The following is a 19,830-nucleotide window of genomic DNA, read 5'->3' as shown; positions in this document are numbered from 1 at the left end:
CAAAGAGGGAACCTGTAATAGAAACTCAGCTGATGGAAAATAATGGGAAGAGTACAGAGTAGTCATGCACAAGAAAACATAACCTTGATACCGGGCATGGGTTGGGGCCCAAAACCTTAGCCAGGGCAGAGTCTCACGTTTGAATTCTGGGCAGTCATCCAAAACAGCATTTGGGGTTTGCCTTCCAAACATGGTAAAGGAAAAGCAGTACTGAAACCAACAATTTATTTTATGTATATGGTTGAGGGCTGGAAGGAAGACAGTATTACACTAAAATTATAAATAAAATGCTTGTATTTATTTGGTTGTGACTCAGTTATACCTACACTCTCAAAAATACATGCAGATAACATTTCCACTGCCTGGCTCTTATCGTCACAGGCTGTGTCATTACAGTAGCAGTGAAATGTGGCATGTTGGTCTGGCGAGCCCTTACCCTTCCAGCTGGTATGTTGGTTTATTGCAGGCTCCTAAAGTTCATGCATTTTAAGAATAAATATTAGAGGCCATGTATCACATTATTAGCTGAAAAAAATCAGCTAATCAAAATATTTGTTTAAATTAAAATCTTTCAACCTGGACCATTCGTCCCTTTATAGAACTTTAACAGAGACTGTAAGTTAACAAAATAGACTAAGACATATGTTGTAAATATTTTCAGTTGGCTTTCAGTCTTTGTGGGTTGAGATCCTGACACATTCAGTTATTTTATGGCTGGAGCTGGGATCCCAGAGACAGACATCAAACTGGCTCAGTACCCTCCTTTGTTCTTTAAGAGCTCCTGATCCTCGGAGCAGCTTTTGAGAGAAAGCCAACCAGTCCCATATCTCCAGATCACCACGCTGCTTCTTCTGCAGGTGACACCATAGACTGGCCATCCTCATAGGGTTATTTTTCCTTTAACTGTATGAATTATGTGGGGAAATGGGGAAGTCCCACATGAATGCGCTGACATTAACAATCATTATCTTATGTTCACACTCTTATCCTGTAATTCTGTGTCAACCCATAAGCACCGCTTCAGTCTCGCATGCACAGGCATCCCGCTCAACTCCACTTCCACAGTTGCCTGAGATCATACTTCAAGATCAGGAGTAAGGGTTGTTTATCATTAACTGATAATCACTGTAAGAGACAGCTGAAACTCAGACTAGTTTAAGGCACAACGAAGAAACATATCTGTTCTTTCATTGGTTTTAATGTATTACTGTTGTTTACATCTTTCAAAATCCATATAATCCTCCAGAAGGCATTTCTTCCTGTTTTTTTTTTCTCTTCCAGTGAAGGGATAATGGGCCTGATCCTTTATTACATTAGCAATGATGAACTGCAGCTAAATGATACCGCTTGATGTACAGCAGCTAAAAATCTGGCTGTCTAAATATACTAATATAAAAGCAGAAAGCCCAGTTGGTGGAATTAAAACCTTTTGACATAATGGAGTAGCAAATACTCTGCAAAATACGCTCTGTTCTGAAGGTAAGATTATCTTCACAAACCATGGAGAGAGCAATCTCTGGTAAGGCAAATCACAGGGCATCCTGAGAGAGACAAGCTGATCACTTCTCTGAGAATCATCTAAATCCGCACTTGCTTCTGTGGTAATACTGAATATAGACATTCAACGAGCTCTCTTATCACTCCTTTTTGGGAAAGCATATTCAGGCTGGTAATTTTGTGCAGCTCTAAGGATTGCTCCAATCTAATGAATAGTCCAGATAACAATACTCTAGCAGTCATGATAGCATCTCCTATGGGCTGAAATAGGAAGTGGTAACCATAATAGGGGCAAATTTAAGCAAAAATATTTTTTGGCTAACATGTTTGCAATGAGCTTAGAGCAGGATATCGAGGAAAGGAAACCAGAGGGCTTTTAAATAACAAGATCAGCTTGGGGGAGGACTGATTTATCTAATCCTTGCTTTCTGTATCTAGGTCACTTTAAATAATCTGATGATTAAAAGGTAGCTCCTCCTTTTGTGAGAGCCCCTACACGAAGCAGTGGCCAAAGCACAACCTTAGCAGCTAACGGGGAACACATTCTGTTCTAAACTCCGTTTCAGAAATTTTAAAATTGAAGGGAATAATTTCTTTCTTGAAGTGACTCCAGGAAATGATAGTTCCCTTACATTTACTGAACGGGAGTGAATTGTATTTCCTCATTTTCTCTTTCATTTTTGAGCTCTTTGTACCTCAATCACTTGGCATTTGTCAAATCACCTCATCCTAGGAGATGCAACTCTTTGCATGAGGCTAACTTTTTTTGACCTTGTTTGGAATGGAGGAAGGTCAGGACAGATCCATTCCGTAAGGTATGTGTGGTCAGAACAGTTCAGCATCATTGCCGCAGGGGACAGTCTACAGGTAGATTCAGCTATTAAGATTATTGCAGTCAGGGTATCATCACATTTGACAGGCTAATATTCCAGTTATCAGACATCTCTGACGCCTATACATGAGTCAGATGATAAAATCTGACTTCAAGAGAAAGCAATAGACACAAATGGTAATTTAGCAAAGGGAAGTGTTGGACTGACTACATCTGGTGATGTTTCTTCCACCTGGGAAAAAAGATCAAGAATTAGCATAAGAATTCCTACTACGTCAAAAAAGTAGACACTCATTGGGAGGCAGATTACAAAAAAGAATTACTGCTCTAACGCACAAGCAACAACTAAGAATAGGTTTGGGGTAAAGAAGTGATCCAGTTGTGAAAGGAGGATACCACTGGGCTCAGTGAAAGTGTGTGATGGGGAGGGGGAAGGGGTAAACCGCCAATGCCACTTCCATGGTTGTGCATAACAAAACATTTCAATGCTCCCTGAGGACTTTTTCTGAATTCCCTACTGAAACTCAGAAGTACCTAGAGGATCACCCACACAAGTGAATATGTATTGCAAAAGATTACAGCATTCCCCGGGATGACCACCTTCTGCTCTGCAAGGAAATGTAATCAAAGCTCAAAGGAATAGCCTGGACCAACCCCAGTAGATCTGTTACCCACTTTACATTATAGTTGGTACCATCCAGTCCCCAGACAAGATTTTGTATTATCAATGAGTGCAGCTTGGTCAGATCTATACGTGACCAAAAGTCATGGTCAAATCAAGAAGAGAAATTGCAGAAATTGATTTTTTTATTTGATGATGTGTATCTAGACCTGCTCACAGAACTATGAGCAGAGTCAACCAAGTGAAGGTTTTACAGATAGATACTCATTATATAAATACATTTTCTCCAGCAATACTTGTAGCAAAAGGCAATTCTAATTGAGCCAAACGATTGCACACTTGTCAAATTCTAGGTGGAAGTATGCCAAAAAAGAACCAGCAACTTCTAGATCTCTGGCCATTTCTAGGTGTGCCCTCATTTCAGCATTTGCCTGACACATACTCAAGGAAGATGTCAGCTCTCAAATGATGTGCATGCAGGTGAAAGCAGAGTCATTCAATTAGTAATCACTGTGCAATTAGGCTTTATATCAAAATAGAAATTACTTTTCTAAAAATAGCAGCGATGACATATTAGCTCAAAAGGAACAGACTTTTTAAAAGAGGAAGATGAACAAACTAACAGCTCTGAAAGCCAACATGAAAGTGAAGGGCAAAGCAAAGTAATCTAATAGAAAAACAAAATCCATAAAATCAAAGCCCGGCATGCTTAACAGTCTCAGATAGCACAGATGGGGTTTGTAATCTCAGTGGGTACAATGTTTTTAATAGCATTTTCTGAGATAATTCTGTTATTTCGTTGTTGCAAGGAACTGGGAAATCAGTGCGGTGTTTCAGATGTCACTGGTGCTAAGTTTTGATAAAGGCCAGTGTTTTTATGCAATTTAATGGAGAAAAGGAAAGGAAAAACAATAAATTGAACAAGCTGGAGTTGAGAATACTCTCTTATCTATCACTTTATCATCAGTGAAGAAATTTTGTCATTGTGACAAATTGTCATCACTGGAAATGAGAATGACCTTGACAGATACCAAGTTCTTTAAAGAGGAAGTTACGGAGCAACCTGAGTAACTTCACTGGCATTAAATCACTACAAACAAATGGCATTTAGCAGGGGCCTAAAAAAAATAAAGTGTGAAATAACAGAGATACCAAGGAGAGGATGTAATATACCCTCAATACCAACAACTGCTCCTAAAAGATTTAAGAGTGACAATATAGCATCTATTTTTAAAAACGGAATTGAGACAAAACGTAAGAAAGAAAAACAGAGCATTTCAGTCATAATTTCTCACTTTTTATTCAAGCTTACCTTAAATTTGTATTTTTGTTCATTTCTTTCTCAGTTAAGCTCTTTCTTGATGTTTTTTTTCTCTCCACTTTTTCATCAATGACATATCTCCTGACAAAAACCCTTAGTATTTGAGTATCCAAGCATATTCTGTTCAGTCATTCTCTTTTCCTTTTTGTACATAACTTGATATTTTTCTCTTTTGACCAGCTGTAGTTAGGTATGCTTGCATCTTTCTTGATCTTTTATCATAAATCACATGTCTGTTCTTTATTAATTTTGAAGTTTCTGTTTTTCTTCCCTCATTTTTTGCTACCTTATTTATTTTCTATGACTAATGTGATTCTTGAGCATGTCAATGCAGTCTTCAGTAGAAAGGCAGCATTCATTATCCTCATTCCATTCATGAGGCATAAAGAAATTACTTTTTTATTTAATCTTCCAAGGGAAGACTCTGGCAAATCAGAATTAGAACCAAATTCTTAGGAGTCTGCTCAGAGCCCTGACTAAAAAAAAAATACATCCTTTCCCACCCATCACATAGGCAACATAGGTTCATTCATATGTTCATGGGAACATGTGCGTGAACGCTCACACACAAATACTATTCCAAGTGCTGAACACTATCAATAAATATTACCCAAGTGCATCCAACATTTACCAAAAAGAAGATCATCTAGGTCATGCACCTCTCTCTCCGTGTGCAATTGTTTACTGTTGCGCTCATGACAGTGCTTTGACCAGGAAACCATATGACAGAGCGGTCCCTAAAAAGGGACATCTTCCACTGGAAATGCCCCCTTGGCAGCAGCAGCAAAAGCCTCTGAACATCTCCTCCTGCCTGAAGCAGCTACTATCCATCTCTTCTGGTAAAGCACAGCAGGCCAGAAAGACACAACCCAAGGGCCCCCACAGCTGGATCACACGGCATTAAGGACTCACCCTCCTGTTCAAGTCAACAGGACTTGTTTAATTAACGTGGCACAAATCCAGGACATAGATATCACAACAGTTTGAATTCATCCTGTCTGGAGGCAACCAGTGAGCGGTACCAGGAAAAAAAAAGTCCTCCATCAGATTCATTCGATTGATCAAGTGCTAACAATAAACATGTTTAAAACTAGAATAATGTATAAAATAATACCTGTAAAAACAATTTCCAATTCTGGTAGGAAGTTGTTTTTTTTTTAATTTAGACAACTTCATTTATTTTTCCAGCATAAGGAAAAGCATTTATGAAGACTTTTTGATGGATAATGTTCATGAAAGTATCATTTTTACAATTATTTCTATTACCAGGCTCAAAATCCTAACATTAAAGACATTACTTTATCTTCTTATACACATGAAAAGGCTGATAATTGTATGAAGAAATCATCCAATTAGGTCATTACGAAAGGAGTTTGCTAAATTTTTGAGCAATGGAATTACAACATTCCTTATCTTTAATAATAGTAGAGCATGAGGAGTAATTGACTATCAGTTGCCCTGAGAGAGCTCTTAAGCAGTTGCTTTGGGGCAAAAAGCATAATAAAGGAAATATTTTAAAAATCTTGGAGTCAGGCAGCTTAAAGATCTTTTCAATTTCTCTTTTATGTTTTAAAAGTAATGAAGGTACAGACAAACCTATTCAGTTTATAAACCTATTCATTTATCTCCTGTTCTCTACTTCCTTTACACTGTCCAACATCAATTTGTAACATCAAACAGCAAGAAAACTCTCCAGGTCCCAGTTTCCCAGGTCTGGGCAAGCAAGATGTGGAGCTAGCCAGACTTAGGATGGACTCCGACAAATCAAAACCTTTTACAAATTTGTCTGTGTTCCTAACGATCAGGGAATACGCTACAGAAGAAGACTGAGAAAAGCATCTCACACGGGCCCAGCCGTGCTTCCTGAAACTCTCTTCAACCAAAGCAGTTCCTAGCTGCACTGTTAAATCAGATCACTCTCGTTCTGCTCACATATCCCAGCCAGATTAAGCTAAGGGCCATTATCTTGCCTATAGACAGTAAGTGCTAGGAAAATTTAATTTGAAATTAATCTACCCCTGAAGCGTAACTTGTTTTTCTCATCATCTTAGCTTACACCATTAGTGCAAAAATGGTATTTGTGGTCATTGAATGACGCACTAGGACGCCATTTGAACACTGTTAGTTAGCTCAATGATTTACTTTGAGAATGTCACAAGCTGACTAGATGCTTCAGAAAGATGCAGTTTCTTTATAATATATAGTCCTCATCTATACCATCTGTTCAGTTCTTCATAGCTACAGACACAGTTGCCATAGTTAAGGTAGCATTTACAAACATTAATCAAATTATTTATTTGACAAATTGTTCCTAATCCTAAACAGAGGAAATAATAGGCATTGAAAATATATGTCAGGATAACTGGTCAATTAATCTATGGTGCTAACAGTGCATCTGTTTATAGGGCAGAGGAGATAGGAAAGGTTAGCTCTGAAAACAAACCATCACCTAGCTAGCATGCAGTATGTTGTTCACTGCGAATCTAGCACATGCTGTTTACAGCTCTGAAATCACAGCAGGCAGGCAGCTGCCACTGCAGCCTCGCCCAGACCAGGGAGAGAAGAACTGGCCCATCGGTCCGTGTCTGCAACACCACCACATTCTGTGGTACGTTTTGGAAGAGCACACAAGCTTCACGTCAGTGGAAATAACAGGGCTGTTTTTACAGTTGGTTTGCCTGCCAGGACAAGCTGAATTTCCCCAATTCCAAACTTATGATTTAAATTCTTTCTGATCACATAACGAATGAATTCAGAAGCCTGAAATAAGTTATATGCAAATTTTTAGCCAACAAATAACCATGAAAAGCATTGTATAAATCAAGTCTTTGAGAAATTTTCTTCTTTGTTACTGCTCACCAAATTCAACTCAAACATATGATGTAGTATTTCTCCATTTTTAGTAATTTCTGAAGCAATTTATTAAAGCACACTAGGAATTCCTAAAAGATTTCAATCCACAACAGTGCAAGTTCCTGTATCACAGAATGAGTATATAATGACTTCAATTTGTTGTTTATTTTTATCCTACTTACCAGTGTAAGCCTCAATTTGATTGGTCAGGCTTGGATGTTTGGAATCACGGCCTAACATCTCCAATCTATCTTATAAAATCTCACCAAATAACTTCTAGAAGAGAGAAGGGAAGATAGCATCATACCTGAGATTGTGCATTAATATTGGCTCCTTCCTTAACCAGAACTTTGACAACTTCAGCTTGTCCTGCTAAGGATGCAATGTGCAGGGCTGTATTCCCTTTCTGTTATAGGGAGGGAAAAAATGAAAGACATTACCATTCTTCAGGAATAATTTCAACTAGCAGTTCTTTATAACATTCATTTTTTGAGTACAAATCTACCTGACAGTTCCAGGATGCTTGATAAACATCACAGGGGATAGAACTGGTAGTTGCAGCCATGAAGATTTCTTGAGTGGTTGTGTAACACTAACATTCTAACATAACTTTTGAGTGAAATTATGGAATGGGATTGGGGCATGGGACAAGCTTCTAGGCAAAGTTTAGTAGGAGCCAACAGGTTTTTTCCTTCAGAACCAGAGATCATGTCCTGTAGAAGGTAGCTGAAATCTAGAAGTCCTAGAATTCAAGCTGTGAATCGCATGTAAAATGAGATTTCCCAGTACAAGACACAAAAGGAAGATCTGACTGTTAAGTAACAGAAACCAGCCTTTTAAATGCAGAAGATAAATATTTTTTTCCCTTCTCTAATTGGCATAAAATTAAAATGCGTCTTTTTGAAAGGCGTTAACTTTAAGTAAAGAGATGCACTGCACAACAAAAATAATCTCTCACAAAACAGCAGCAGTGCAGTAGACCACCGCTTTTATAAGAGCTTTGTATTTTTCCAGGCCAATCTCTCATCCTGGGAGCAATATTTAAATGGCTTTATTAAAGAATCAAGGTTCATAAAACCAGACCAAAACCTCAAAGTCCTACCTAGAACCTGGGGGTTCTACCAACAGCTTCACTGAGAGGTGACTTAAAGATGTTTTTGAAGGAGGGAACTTGTTTTTCCATCAACGATGGAAATCACAAGTTCAGCAAGAGGCTCTCTGAGCTGAGGACCAGTGTTAACCTTGATGGAGATCCTGCGCATCAGAAATCATAAAAAATAAGAGTGTGCCACAGGGACACAGTGGTGGGAACTAAATGCAAAGGCTGAGGACAGCCAGCCAACCTAGACACTAGGAGACAAACATTACATCGTTCAAGCCAACAAATCTGGCCCATCACAAGGAAATCGGCACCCATAGACAAACAACATACTGATTGAATGTTTTGGACACATGCATGCGCCTGCCTGTGAAAAGGCTGAAGGCAAAACAACTTATCACACAGGTGTGTTTTCCATCATGCTCTTGAGTGAAAAGGCTCTGAATATGATACAGTCAATTACCAATTTTCACAGATTTGAAAAAATCTATTTTGAGCTATATTCACTCTTTGTATAATGGCGACCTGTCATTAGAAATAATGAAAAATCTGGCATTGCTATAACCTTTTAATGCTTTCCCTGTAAACAGATTGTACAAAGACGACAGATCTTCACTTACTACCAATGAGCTTCAGCAATGAACATCGACCCACAGGCCATAAGTGAAATAACATTTTAAATATCAATAAGGTATTTATATTATTATCTTATTTTGTACTTTTTTTTTTTCTAAATTTCTCCCACGTATTTGACTTTCTATTTTTGTGAATAAACTTACAGACACACTTGAATTACCTTAGTGGCAGAATCCACAGCCGAACCTCTTTCCAATAATTCTTGTACCAGTCCCACATGGCCTTCTTTAGCCGCCAGGTGCAGAGCATTGAGTCCATTCTGTAAGCACAAGGGCCATATCAATTACAAATATCAGTTCTGAAGATACACATTCCTACCTTACCCTAGTATAAGAAGAAGATTAGTAGCTGGAATACTATTACATCTCTTAGCTGACTGTCTACATAAGTCAGATACTTTGGACTTGGCTATTTAAGCCAAGGCACTGTGTGACAAACTTCTCCAATAACATTTTTCTCATAGCAACAGAGACATCAAAACAAATCATATTTTGCAAGTATCCATAAGAGATTCCTTCCTTTCTGTTCCGCATTTCCCCAGACTACTACCTTGGGTATCTCCACAGAGCCCGTTATTACAAAATTTGAGTGCATATCTGCCTTCTCTTTACTGTAACCTTATCTAGCCCGACTGAGGTATTATCAACACAGAGAAAACACAGGACTTAGACAAATTTACACAGGATGTGTCTATTCAGTTAGGATTATTCCAGGCTGATGTAGCTGTCCTGAACCCTGGACTCGCCTCCTCTCCTCTGGGATAACTGGTATCAAACAGAAAACCAAAAGCACAACTAGGACAAAATGGCTGTCGATTACATGTGGCTTGCAAATTATATTGATCCTTGACTTAGTACCTCTGCTGCTTTCTGATGAGCAAGTCTTCACTAAACTTTGAGGTTTTGTAACCTCATTCAAAAAGGAAAAGAAAATTAATGAAATAAGAGCTAGGATTTTCAAAAAAAGCAACCTAAGAAAGTTAGCATCTAAATCCTTTTCACATTAAGTAGGAATATGATACTTTATCTCTTAGAAATTCCAGCCATGGAAACCGTATCTCCCTCTTCCTAGTATCCCTATTCCACCCAAGGGAAAAATATAAAATGACAGTCTATTGTAGCTGAATTGCCAACCTATTTTTCACAATCCTACGGTAATTTTCATGGTACATCAGGCAGGTGACAGCAACAGATACCGCCATTGCCCTCAAGCATTCTCCTGTTTTCCATATTGCACGCATCATAAGCAATACTCAGGTATTTGAGTAACTTGCAGCAAGTTTAGCACTGTGTAATTTTTATCACTTTACTTGTCTCTATGCAGTTCATGCTCATTTAAATTGCAAAATAAACAAGCAGCTTGCTGGTCTTTTATTTGTCCATCCACGGAGGCAGTTCAAGCTTGTAATTCCCAGTAGGATTTTAAAGCACTTAGCACTTCACAGGAGACATTTAATGGGAATGGGTCCAATGGCTGCAGACACAGCAATGCAAATGCATTTCTGAAGTAACTCCATTTAATTCTACATTCATGTAAGCCGCTCAGGCAGATTTTGTGGTCAGATTCAGAAGTGTAACTATGAGAAAAGCAAAGGAACTGAAGGAAGGCTACATTCACAAGCTGCCAAAAGAAGAAGAATACCCTTACGCAGCCTAGTAGTTAGGAAATGTTGATGAGAAATGTGGTTTCAAATCCCGTTGTGCAGGTAAGGCAGCAGCAACCAGATCTTCCCTAGTCCAGAGGAACACTCTTACTACCAAGCTACAGAGCCCAAGGGTGGCAGTAGTGCCGTGCCCTGGACCAAGGACAGATTCTTAGCCAAAATTATGCGGTGAGGTTGACCATAATGATCAAGATGAGGAACACTGCACATGTCAGTGAATTTTTTGCAGGCTGAAACCATTTCATAAAGCTCTAATCTTCCTTGGGTTTTAATCTCAGCTGAGTATTAAATAACCATAATTACTACCTACAGCGGTTGAAAGCTTTGAAATAGTATTTTGTGGGGAAACACATAGTGTTCTCCTCATTGTTTGAAAAAAAAGGCCTGTTCTCATATCTAATCTCACAGATTCCGTCATCAACACTTACTAGGAGAGCATGAACGGTAACTTTGACTCCTTACAGTTGTACACAACTGATGTACTGCTGTGACATGTTATTAACCTCTTTCACTCTCTACGAGCAGACTGAAGTTACCAAACAGCAGAGAACCAGCAATATTGCACGGCCCACACAAATTATGCGCACACACATGCCTCTGAACACAAAAAGTGGAGGACAAACGTCTTTTTTAGTTTACCGTATGCCAAGGTATGGAGAAAGCAAGGCTCGTCTCAATGCTTAATCAGCAGCATTCCCTTAAAATACCTGTATTCATACATCTAAGACACATATCTAATGATACCACATTAAGCAGCTGAAAGCTAATATTGTTGCATAGATTAGGTGAGTTTCTTTGAAACATATGACTTTTTTTATTCATTAAAACTTAAGCAAAATGAATACATGAGGTCCAGTAAAAAGGTTACAGAAAGAAACTATAGCATAAATACAGTTCCTACTGTACACATTCAAATCCCCTAATTCCTTAAATAAAGTAAGCTGGGGCAAGCAGCAGCAGAAGCAAGCACTGCACTTTAAACGTTGAGGGCCAGCGCGACTGAAGCCTTAAAGCGAGCTTTGTTCCTCCATAATCAGAACCAATGCTGTAATTATTTCCCAACCCACATGGCTGATCCATGCTACTTATGATGACGGAAGCTCAGATTTAATCTATGCAACTCCTCCGTTCCTGTCAACTGGACTCTTGTATTTTAGAACAACAAAGGTTTCTGACACTTCCCTTTTTCTCTCCCATGCCTACCAAAAAACTTTGGGGCGGGGAGATGAAATTAGTTGTCTGCTAAGCAAAACTCTACAGCATAGGGACTGCTCCTGCCCACAAAGCATACATATACCATAACTACCTTTCTTTTAGAGGCTCATTTGTAATTCTAACTCTCATAGAAGAACATAATACTAAACCTGCCAAGCTTGGTTCTTCAAGTGTTTCACTGGAGAGCCCGATTTCCCTCAGTTCTTTCTCTCCTCTACCACTGAGCTAGAGGCATCGATGTTTTGTATCCTGTAGAGTGCTACAAACGTGCACACATACCACTACTGCTCACAGCACTTACAGTGTCACCCTACATATTGTCACCTCACCAGAAAAGCCCACAGATTTCTTGTACATCACAGAAATCACCAACCTTTTCTAAGCTAATCAAAAGTCAGTCACTTTTTTTCCCCGTAAGACAGGCACTAAGTCTCACTGATATTGTCTGAAAATCACCCAAGTAAGTCCATGCTACTTCTGCCTTTGTATTCAGTTGCCTTATGGAGTGATCCTCACGGAATAGAAGTTCTTCAGCTGCTGCCTGGTTCAGCATCGATTATGCTGTGCCATTTACTCCTTCTGGGACATCATCCGGATCGCTGCTACATCCAACAGCAATAATGGCTTATACTATTCCTGCCTAACCCTGTTATGCCAAAGCAAACTGACCCCACGGAAAGGCAACTTCCTGGCAGAGCTCAGGAGAGAGCACGGCATGGAAGCATGACCACCAATGCAGGGCAGGGCCAGGATTGCTTCTTCTGTAGTGGTATTGACTTATTAGAAAGACAAAATGCAGCCGCAGCAGATGTCTAGCATTACTGCAGCTTCACTGACAAACTGCCTACCAAAGCTGCAATATGGGCACAGTGCGAGCTTTTATGCCCTCCCTTCTAAGCTCAGCTGTGGCAGGTATAGACAATAACCTGGTAGTCCTAGAAAGTTTTACTTACCTTCTGCTGGTGAGACTTAGTAAGAAGTATAGGGAACATAAAAATGTATAGATGGGGGAAAGAAAGTGTTTGAAGGAAGTGGGGAAAAATTCTTTATGCAAGTGAACATTTGCTTGTGTTACTTCAGTATATAATGATCTTGGCACTAAAGAAAACAACCTTTGTTAATTCTGACGATTCTTACTTCCCTAAAGTTTACTTTCATTTGAAGGTATTCATTAAGCACTTAATATCTTTAAGAACATTAGGAAGCAAGAAAGTATATTAACAAAATTAACGCTCTTTTTTCCTTCACACTAAGAGTCTGACCCCTTATAACTCCCATTGACTCTGATGGAAGTTGGGATGCAACACTTTCCAGGAAGATTTGCCAATATTTGAGTTTCTAATTACTCTTCCCTTTGCCACACAAGGTTAGAATGGCATTCAAGCAACTTACAGAAAAAACACCATGAAAGTCAACAAAAATAAAACAATACAAAAATCTATTTTTTTTTAAGTTTTGACATTCTCTTGAATCATGAAATTTAATACACTTATATGAAGTCCCTTCCACTGATGCTGTGTTCACAGGCTTGTATACGTACCAACAGGCCAACAGCAAAGCGTAAGTTACAAACACGATGAAAATTAAAAAGCTATTGTGACTAATTCTGCATGGTCGTGCTAAATCCTTTACACGTTTTGCCAGAGTTAAGAAGGGATCTGCACTCACCAGTAGAGGCTGAGACTAAAAAGCAATATCATTAGTCTTTGCTGACGTCAAATACTTTTCTCCATCTCTTTAATAGATGTCAGTCTAAGGTTGCTGCAAACTCTCCTCTGAATAAATCTCTCAGGGAAGTAAAAAGTGCATGTGGTCAACCTCTTTTCAAGAAGGATTTGGGAAAGGGCACATTAGAGAGCTGGGCATGGCCATCTCAAGTTTGATGGTGGACAGTTGAAAAAAGAAAAATAATTTCAGATTATGAAAATTCTCCCTTTATGTTGCTTTATAGCCTATGGATTCATGAAAATGAATTAACCTACTGAGTGACATCAACATGTGATACTGTCGACCTCATTATGACTACAGTGCTACTTCAGTCTATAGTTAGCACTACTGGGAGTGTTAGCTGCTTTCCATTTGGACTAAATGAGGAAGTAATTAATAGCTGGTGCTCTGTCTTGCTGTAACTGAAGCAATAAAGACACCGATCAAATTATAAAGAAGCCAACAAAACAAGAGCAAAAGCCAAACAGATCTAAGTTTTAAAGAGCCTGGGAGCTGGAGGCCCCCCCAAAACTACCTAATATTTCAATCCTTTTCTGTTCAAGGTGTCAGACTTCACATACGTTCCTTGTGAATACAGAAGACTTCTTCAAAACAAATGCCAAAATCCATCAGTTTTTTCCTATCAAGAAACTATATCACCATGAAAACTGACAAGCCTCCAAAGACAAGATGGGGAAACATTACTTTATGTTGCCTTTCGGATTACCAGTTCTGTTTCAAAACAGAGCAGACAGCTGATGAACCCTTAGACTTGTCAGATTTTGGGGTCTAACTTCTGCTAGAACTGTGGGCTGCACAAATGCGTACTGTAAAATTAAAGTTCATTTTGCTAGTCAACATTTTGAGCGTTGATTCAGAAGCAAGTTGTTTTCTCTTGCGACGTTAACTAGAAATAGCAACCACATCCTAAAATAACTACAATTGAGTAGGAACATAAGGAAAACAGCTTTAAAGGAATCAGAGATTTCCAATGGCTATCAGTTTTTCATCCTATAAAATACCAGTAATTAGATTTTTTAAAGGGACTGTTTTTAAAACAGGGGAATTTTGTCCCCTGACATTTCTAACTGTCTCCAGAAATTAAGAAATTATTTATGATTTTCAGAATAGATGATGGCAATTGAACTCAGATTAAAGTGAGAAATTCCATAGTAATTTAACTTGCTATGAAGGTAGCATTCAACAAAGCATAATTAAGCATTAACTAATTATTAACTGCATAAGTATATTAATAACTGTAACTAATACCTGTATTCTGTATAACCAGAAACATTAAGTTCCATCAGATTTTTGAAACAGTTAAATTGGGGAAATACTTTAATTATCTATAAAGACAGATCTCTATGAAAACTTAGGATCTGAGAAACAAACACTAGAACTGAAGAAAGCAAGCATCTTCTTGTCTCATCTCTGTGCAGGAAAGCTTACTCTTAACATTATGTACTGGTTTCTGAGACAGGATCTAGTCTAAAAATAGCTTTATACTGAGGAAAAAAAAATCCTGCATATACAAGGCTTCATTTTTGAAAGAGCATTCAGATATATCACTCTTAAAAACAAAATATACCTCCAGTGTTTTGCACAAAGTGTGTTAGCTTTTCCCCTTAGACAGCTGGAACAGAACCACATAGACACCCCATTCAAAACCCTTCGAGAAGGAGGAATAACTCTAAGGCTGCAGTAGCAGCTGCCATGGCTTATTCACCATTCCCTAATCTCTAGAAGAGGAGTTTGCTCCCACTCCTAATAAAATTTACAATACACAGTGATGCTTAATCAATAGAAGCTGAGGGTCTTAGTTATCAACAAACTTTGTGAGCAATTTTATAGGGCACCAGAATCAGAGTTTGCAAGGAGCTGAAGTGCCTGTTCGTGCTCAATGGATTGTGAAGGCTAAGAAATTGGGCTCACTAGCCTGAGGAGGTAGGATGCCCATCTCAGTTCGTTCTTTGTACCCGGGAACTCACGTAGAGTAATCAATGTCTTCAGAGAAACAGATTAGCCAGTGCACAGACAGAAGTTTTTCCTAGCTACCAGGGCTGAGACAATCCAAAATAGAGATTAATTTTATTCATAGATCTGAAGGGGTTATTTTAGCATTTTTTTTTTGTTTTGTACTGTTTGTCAAGAGCTCAAAACACTTCATACAGTCTAGAAAATTCCTGAGTTAACTCAACCCAGATATCAGGTAAAATTACTTAATTAAATCATGTTAATATGGGATTTTTCTGTTCTGCACACTAGTCAACCACTTTCTTCTACCCTAATAAGTGCAAGTATAAGTCCGGCTTTGATCTTAACCACAGTGCAAATCCATAGACCCTGAAAGTTGGTGGTCATGCCATCTATCATCCAGGAATACTGTATCCATTTCAAGCCTCTAAGAAATTACACAGCATCTATTCTGAAGTTTGCATTCATCTGGCTCTGATTTCACCGGTACAGTGCAAAAGGAGCTCTGCCAGCCAGCTGCAAATGGGAAGCACTTTCCACAGAAGATCAAACTGAAACAATCCTAGTCATATTCCTCTCACAGCAAGCAAGAGAATATGAACACTGGAAAAAAATTTGTAACGTTTCCAAGTAATTATCATATTAACTGTGCTCTGTCCTGGGGGTGATCCTTTTTGTTAATATTGGTGCTTATAAGCAAAACATAAAATTTGCTGGATCTATTTGAATATAAGAATTTGAGTCTAGATTTACTTTCCCCTAACTGGGGAACTTGAAGTTTGCCAGGTTGTGTCCCATATAACTCAGCAAGTGTTTTTCTCGACAGTAGGTCTTTCAATGGAAACTTTCTTCTAGACAGTAAAACAAGATTCTTTCTATATGTTTTCTATAAGCAGCACATGGAAAGCCCCAGTTCTTACCCTGCTCACCATTAAATTCCTTGGCACAGGCAACAGAACTGCTCTCACTTTTGTGTCCTAACTTCCATTTGACGCATGCCTACTTTAATCATCTGCAGCTTTTCTTCAGCAGGGAAGGTAATGTCTCAAAATATTTTAGATTATTTCATTTCTTATTCTTCCATCTACTCTTTTTTCAAAAATAAATAGTGGCCACAATTGTGGGTTTTATAATTAGTTTTGACATTTATCCAGCCTGAATGTCAGCATATAAGTATCAGAAAAGGAGCAAGGCATTTTATGGAGGCTTTCTTGGTGATATAGATAACAGTTGGATAGTATAAAGCTCCAGTTCAGGAAAACAGCCTTCTTCAGACTAGCACTTAGCTCCATACTTAAATTAACTTAACTAGGACTTAAACATAGTTTTGAAATTGAACGTGTAGCTAATTTTCCACAGTATTAAGGACTTGGAGATCTTAAGAATACCAAGAAACTTTGAAAATCTATCCCTCACACCCCAGATTCCTACGCCAGGGCTGTCTCTCTGTGCACCTGTGCCCGAGCCCCCAGGCAACGCGACACAGCACAGCTTACATGCTGTCCGCGCTAGGTCTCCCTACAGCGGCCTGGGCACCTCACACCACGCACCACCTCCTGCCTGCAGTCTTCTCCTGGTCCCATGTGCTGCACCATATCCCAAAGACACAGCGTACACGTGTTTGTTTTCTCTGGGTGACAGTTCCTGAAATAACGTGAATTCTGTACCACAGGCTATAAAAGAAGAGGGATTTTTTTAAATTTTTTTTTAGCACAACGCCACGAGTAAGTTGTACATAATGTGGCTCACGGCCTGAGACAAGGCTTACAGGATCCACCTTTGCTCAGATATACTGGGGCACTACGAGGAGCTGCAGCACCCCCAGCGCAGGCTTTCCCTGCTGCATGAGGAGAGTGGTCCCTGCACTACTCCTAGGTCTCATCTCAGAGAAAACCAGCTGCTTTATGTCAGAAGGAGCCTGAGAGCCAACTAATACACGTACAACGTGGATGACTAGGGAACCAGGACTCAGGGGTGAAACTGGGCAGGCAGGCCATGAGTGAGCATAGGCACACTCATTATGTTCCCAAATGTAGCCAAAGCACAGGAGTTTTTCTTATAATTGTTATGTGCAGGGATATGGGAGTATAACCAGGGATGCTACACCAACAACACCTTTCATTAATAGTTGTTATTCACAGAATCCCTGCCCAAGACAGATAGCACAGTCAATGTATGTTGGGGCAGCACGTTCACAGTCTTCTCCTCTGCTCCCAACCTTTCCCTGAATAACTGCATCTTTTTACCAGGAACTCCTCCTCTTCCGCTGTTAGAGTCAAACAGAACAAACTGTGCTGCCAACAAGTTGAACCTGATGCTGTAGGCTGTGAAGGTGAATAGTCTCTGAAATTTCTATTTAGACAGTGCACTGAAATTTTAGCCCATCTCATGATGCATGAGTTACAAAACAGAGCTAAAGTGACATTTCTATTGAACGATTTACTGATTTTAATGTTGTTTAAAAACAACCTTTAAGTGATTTTACTTTCAGAATTCGCAGCCACTGTTCAGTTAGTGGTCATTTTGATTAAATCTGGCTAAGAGTTAGGGGAAAGCTGGACACCATACAGCCTGAGCTTTCAAGTCTGCCTTCAAAGAAATGCCATTGATTTCACTAGAATGTCAAGACTTTTGTCAGGACTGATGCAGACACTTACTTGCATGTTTATTGTAAGTCACAGTTACAGTCCTATTAAATTTGATGGTACTGGTCACCTAAATAAGCGTTGCAAATGTAGGTCCCTAGACTATGAAGCAAGAGTAATTGGATTTATATGACAGACTTACAAAAGAGCCAAACTAAAACATTCTATCTCATTACAGTCATATCAATAGTGAAACTTTAACAGTGTATTTTTACAGCAGTAATAACTTTCCTGAAAGGGAAGGTAGTATTTTAAGCAGAAAATTTAAGAGCCTTTTTATAAAAATACATAAAACAATTCGTGTTATTGTTAAGATCAACCGATGATAACAACATATTTAAGCTTACACTTTTCTGAAACAAGGTAAAAAAATCCGGCTACTCTCTAACCATCTGAGGGTAATCAGAACTGCATTGCTAATACAAGTGAGCTACAAGATTTTAATCTGCTTGGACACAAGTTAGCTAGTCAGCTAAAAATAACCACCCACTCAGTGTTAACTTAGGGGCTGAGATCTCACAAAAATAGCAAGGGAAACCTCAGACTTCCGCACCTCAGGTCACAGGGGATCAGGTGCTTCACATGGGCTGGCTAAGGAAAATCAACTGGCTGACCATAATGCTTTCAGGGTGATAAAGTAGTACACAATATTTCTACAATGCCCACACTGCCCAGTGCTCTTTCTACTATGTGAGTGCACATTTTGAATTGGATTTAATCTTGCTCTTGGTGAAACAATTACCTCTACAGTTCCAGCAACTGCTCCTAAGGGAGGAGACTGGCACTGTGGAGTGCTAAACCTCCTCCCGCTTCCTTTGAACTTCAAAATGAAGAAGTGTTTTAGAACCCACTGAAGACATATGAGGTCATGCACTAACTACCATACAGCTGTGAAAAATTCTAAAATTTTATGAAGGCCAAGATAGGATTTGGGCATTTAGGCGAACAACAGACCAAGAAAGTCTCCATTAGAACTGAACCACTGAAGTCAAAGACGCATCAGAAATGTAAAAGAGATGGTTAAAACAGTACAAAGCTCTTTCTTATAATAATAGGTTGAGGGTATACCACAAGTAAGCCAAGGGAAGATGATGTATTGTTTTGAATTTGTGTGGTGGGGTTTTTGTGTAGCGGGGCAGGGGTGGCTCCTGTGAGAAGCTGCTGGAAGCTTCCCCGGCTCCAAGTCGGACCCGCCACTGGCCAAGGCCGAGCCCGTCAGCGACAGTGGCAGCGCCTCTGGGAGAACAGATTTAAGAGGGGAAACCTGCACTGAGTGGTGGGATTGGAATGTGAGAGGAACCCCTCTGCAGATACCGAGGTCAGTGGAGAAGGAGGAGGAGGGGGTGCCCTGCAGGCTGTGGTGAGACAGCAGGCTGTCCCCCCCCAACCCACAGAGGGGAGCGGGGGAGCAGATGCCCACCTGCAGCCCGGGGAGAGAGGAGCCCACGCCGGAGCAGAGGGATGCCCCCCAAGACGGCCGTGACTCCATGGGAAAGCCCGTGCTGGAGCAGCCTGTGACTGAAGCTCGGCCCGCGGAAAGGACCCACGCCAGGGAAGTTTGTGAGGAACTGCAGCCCGCGGAAAGGACTCGCGTTGGAGAAGTTCGTGGAGAACTGCCTCCCGTGGGAGGGACCCCACGGCGGAGCAGGGGACGAGTGAGGAGTCCTCCTCCCCGTGAGGAAGAAGGAGCAGCAGAGACAGCGCGCGAGGAACCGACCCCAGCCCCCGTCCCCTGTTCCCCTGGGGAGAGAGAACCGGGAGTGGGG

At 39.9% G+C, this 19,830-nt stretch overlaps 1 protein-coding gene across 50 annotated transcripts in view; it reads right to left on the bottom strand.

Annotated features, from left to right (window-relative positions):
• Positions 1-19,830, bottom strand: part of ANK2 (ankyrin 2) — a 382,844-nt gene that overhangs the window by 134,378 nt on the left and 228,636 nt on the right. For all 50 annotated transcript variants that reach the window (XM_052813238.1, XM_052813314.1, XM_052813229.1 and 47 more), the window contains 2 exons: positions 9,021-9,119; positions 7,433-7,531 (listed from right to left, as the gene is read on the bottom strand). In XM_052813238.1, coding sequence (XP_052669198.1) covers positions 7,433-7,531; positions 9,021-9,119 — 198 coding nt within the window. The remainder of the gene's footprint in view (positions 1-7,432; positions 7,532-9,020; positions 9,120-19,830) is intronic.

Source organism: Harpia harpyja, chromosome 2 (assembly GCF_026419915.1).
Source record: "Harpia harpyja isolate bHarHar1 chromosome 2, bHarHar1 primary haplotype, whole genome shotgun sequence".
In the NCBI taxonomy this organism is placed as follows: domain Eukaryota; kingdom Metazoa; phylum Chordata; class Aves; order Accipitriformes; family Accipitridae; genus Harpia; species Harpia harpyja.
Note: the sequence above shows the minus strand (reverse complement) of the source record. Positions and strands in the feature narration are given on the sequence as shown.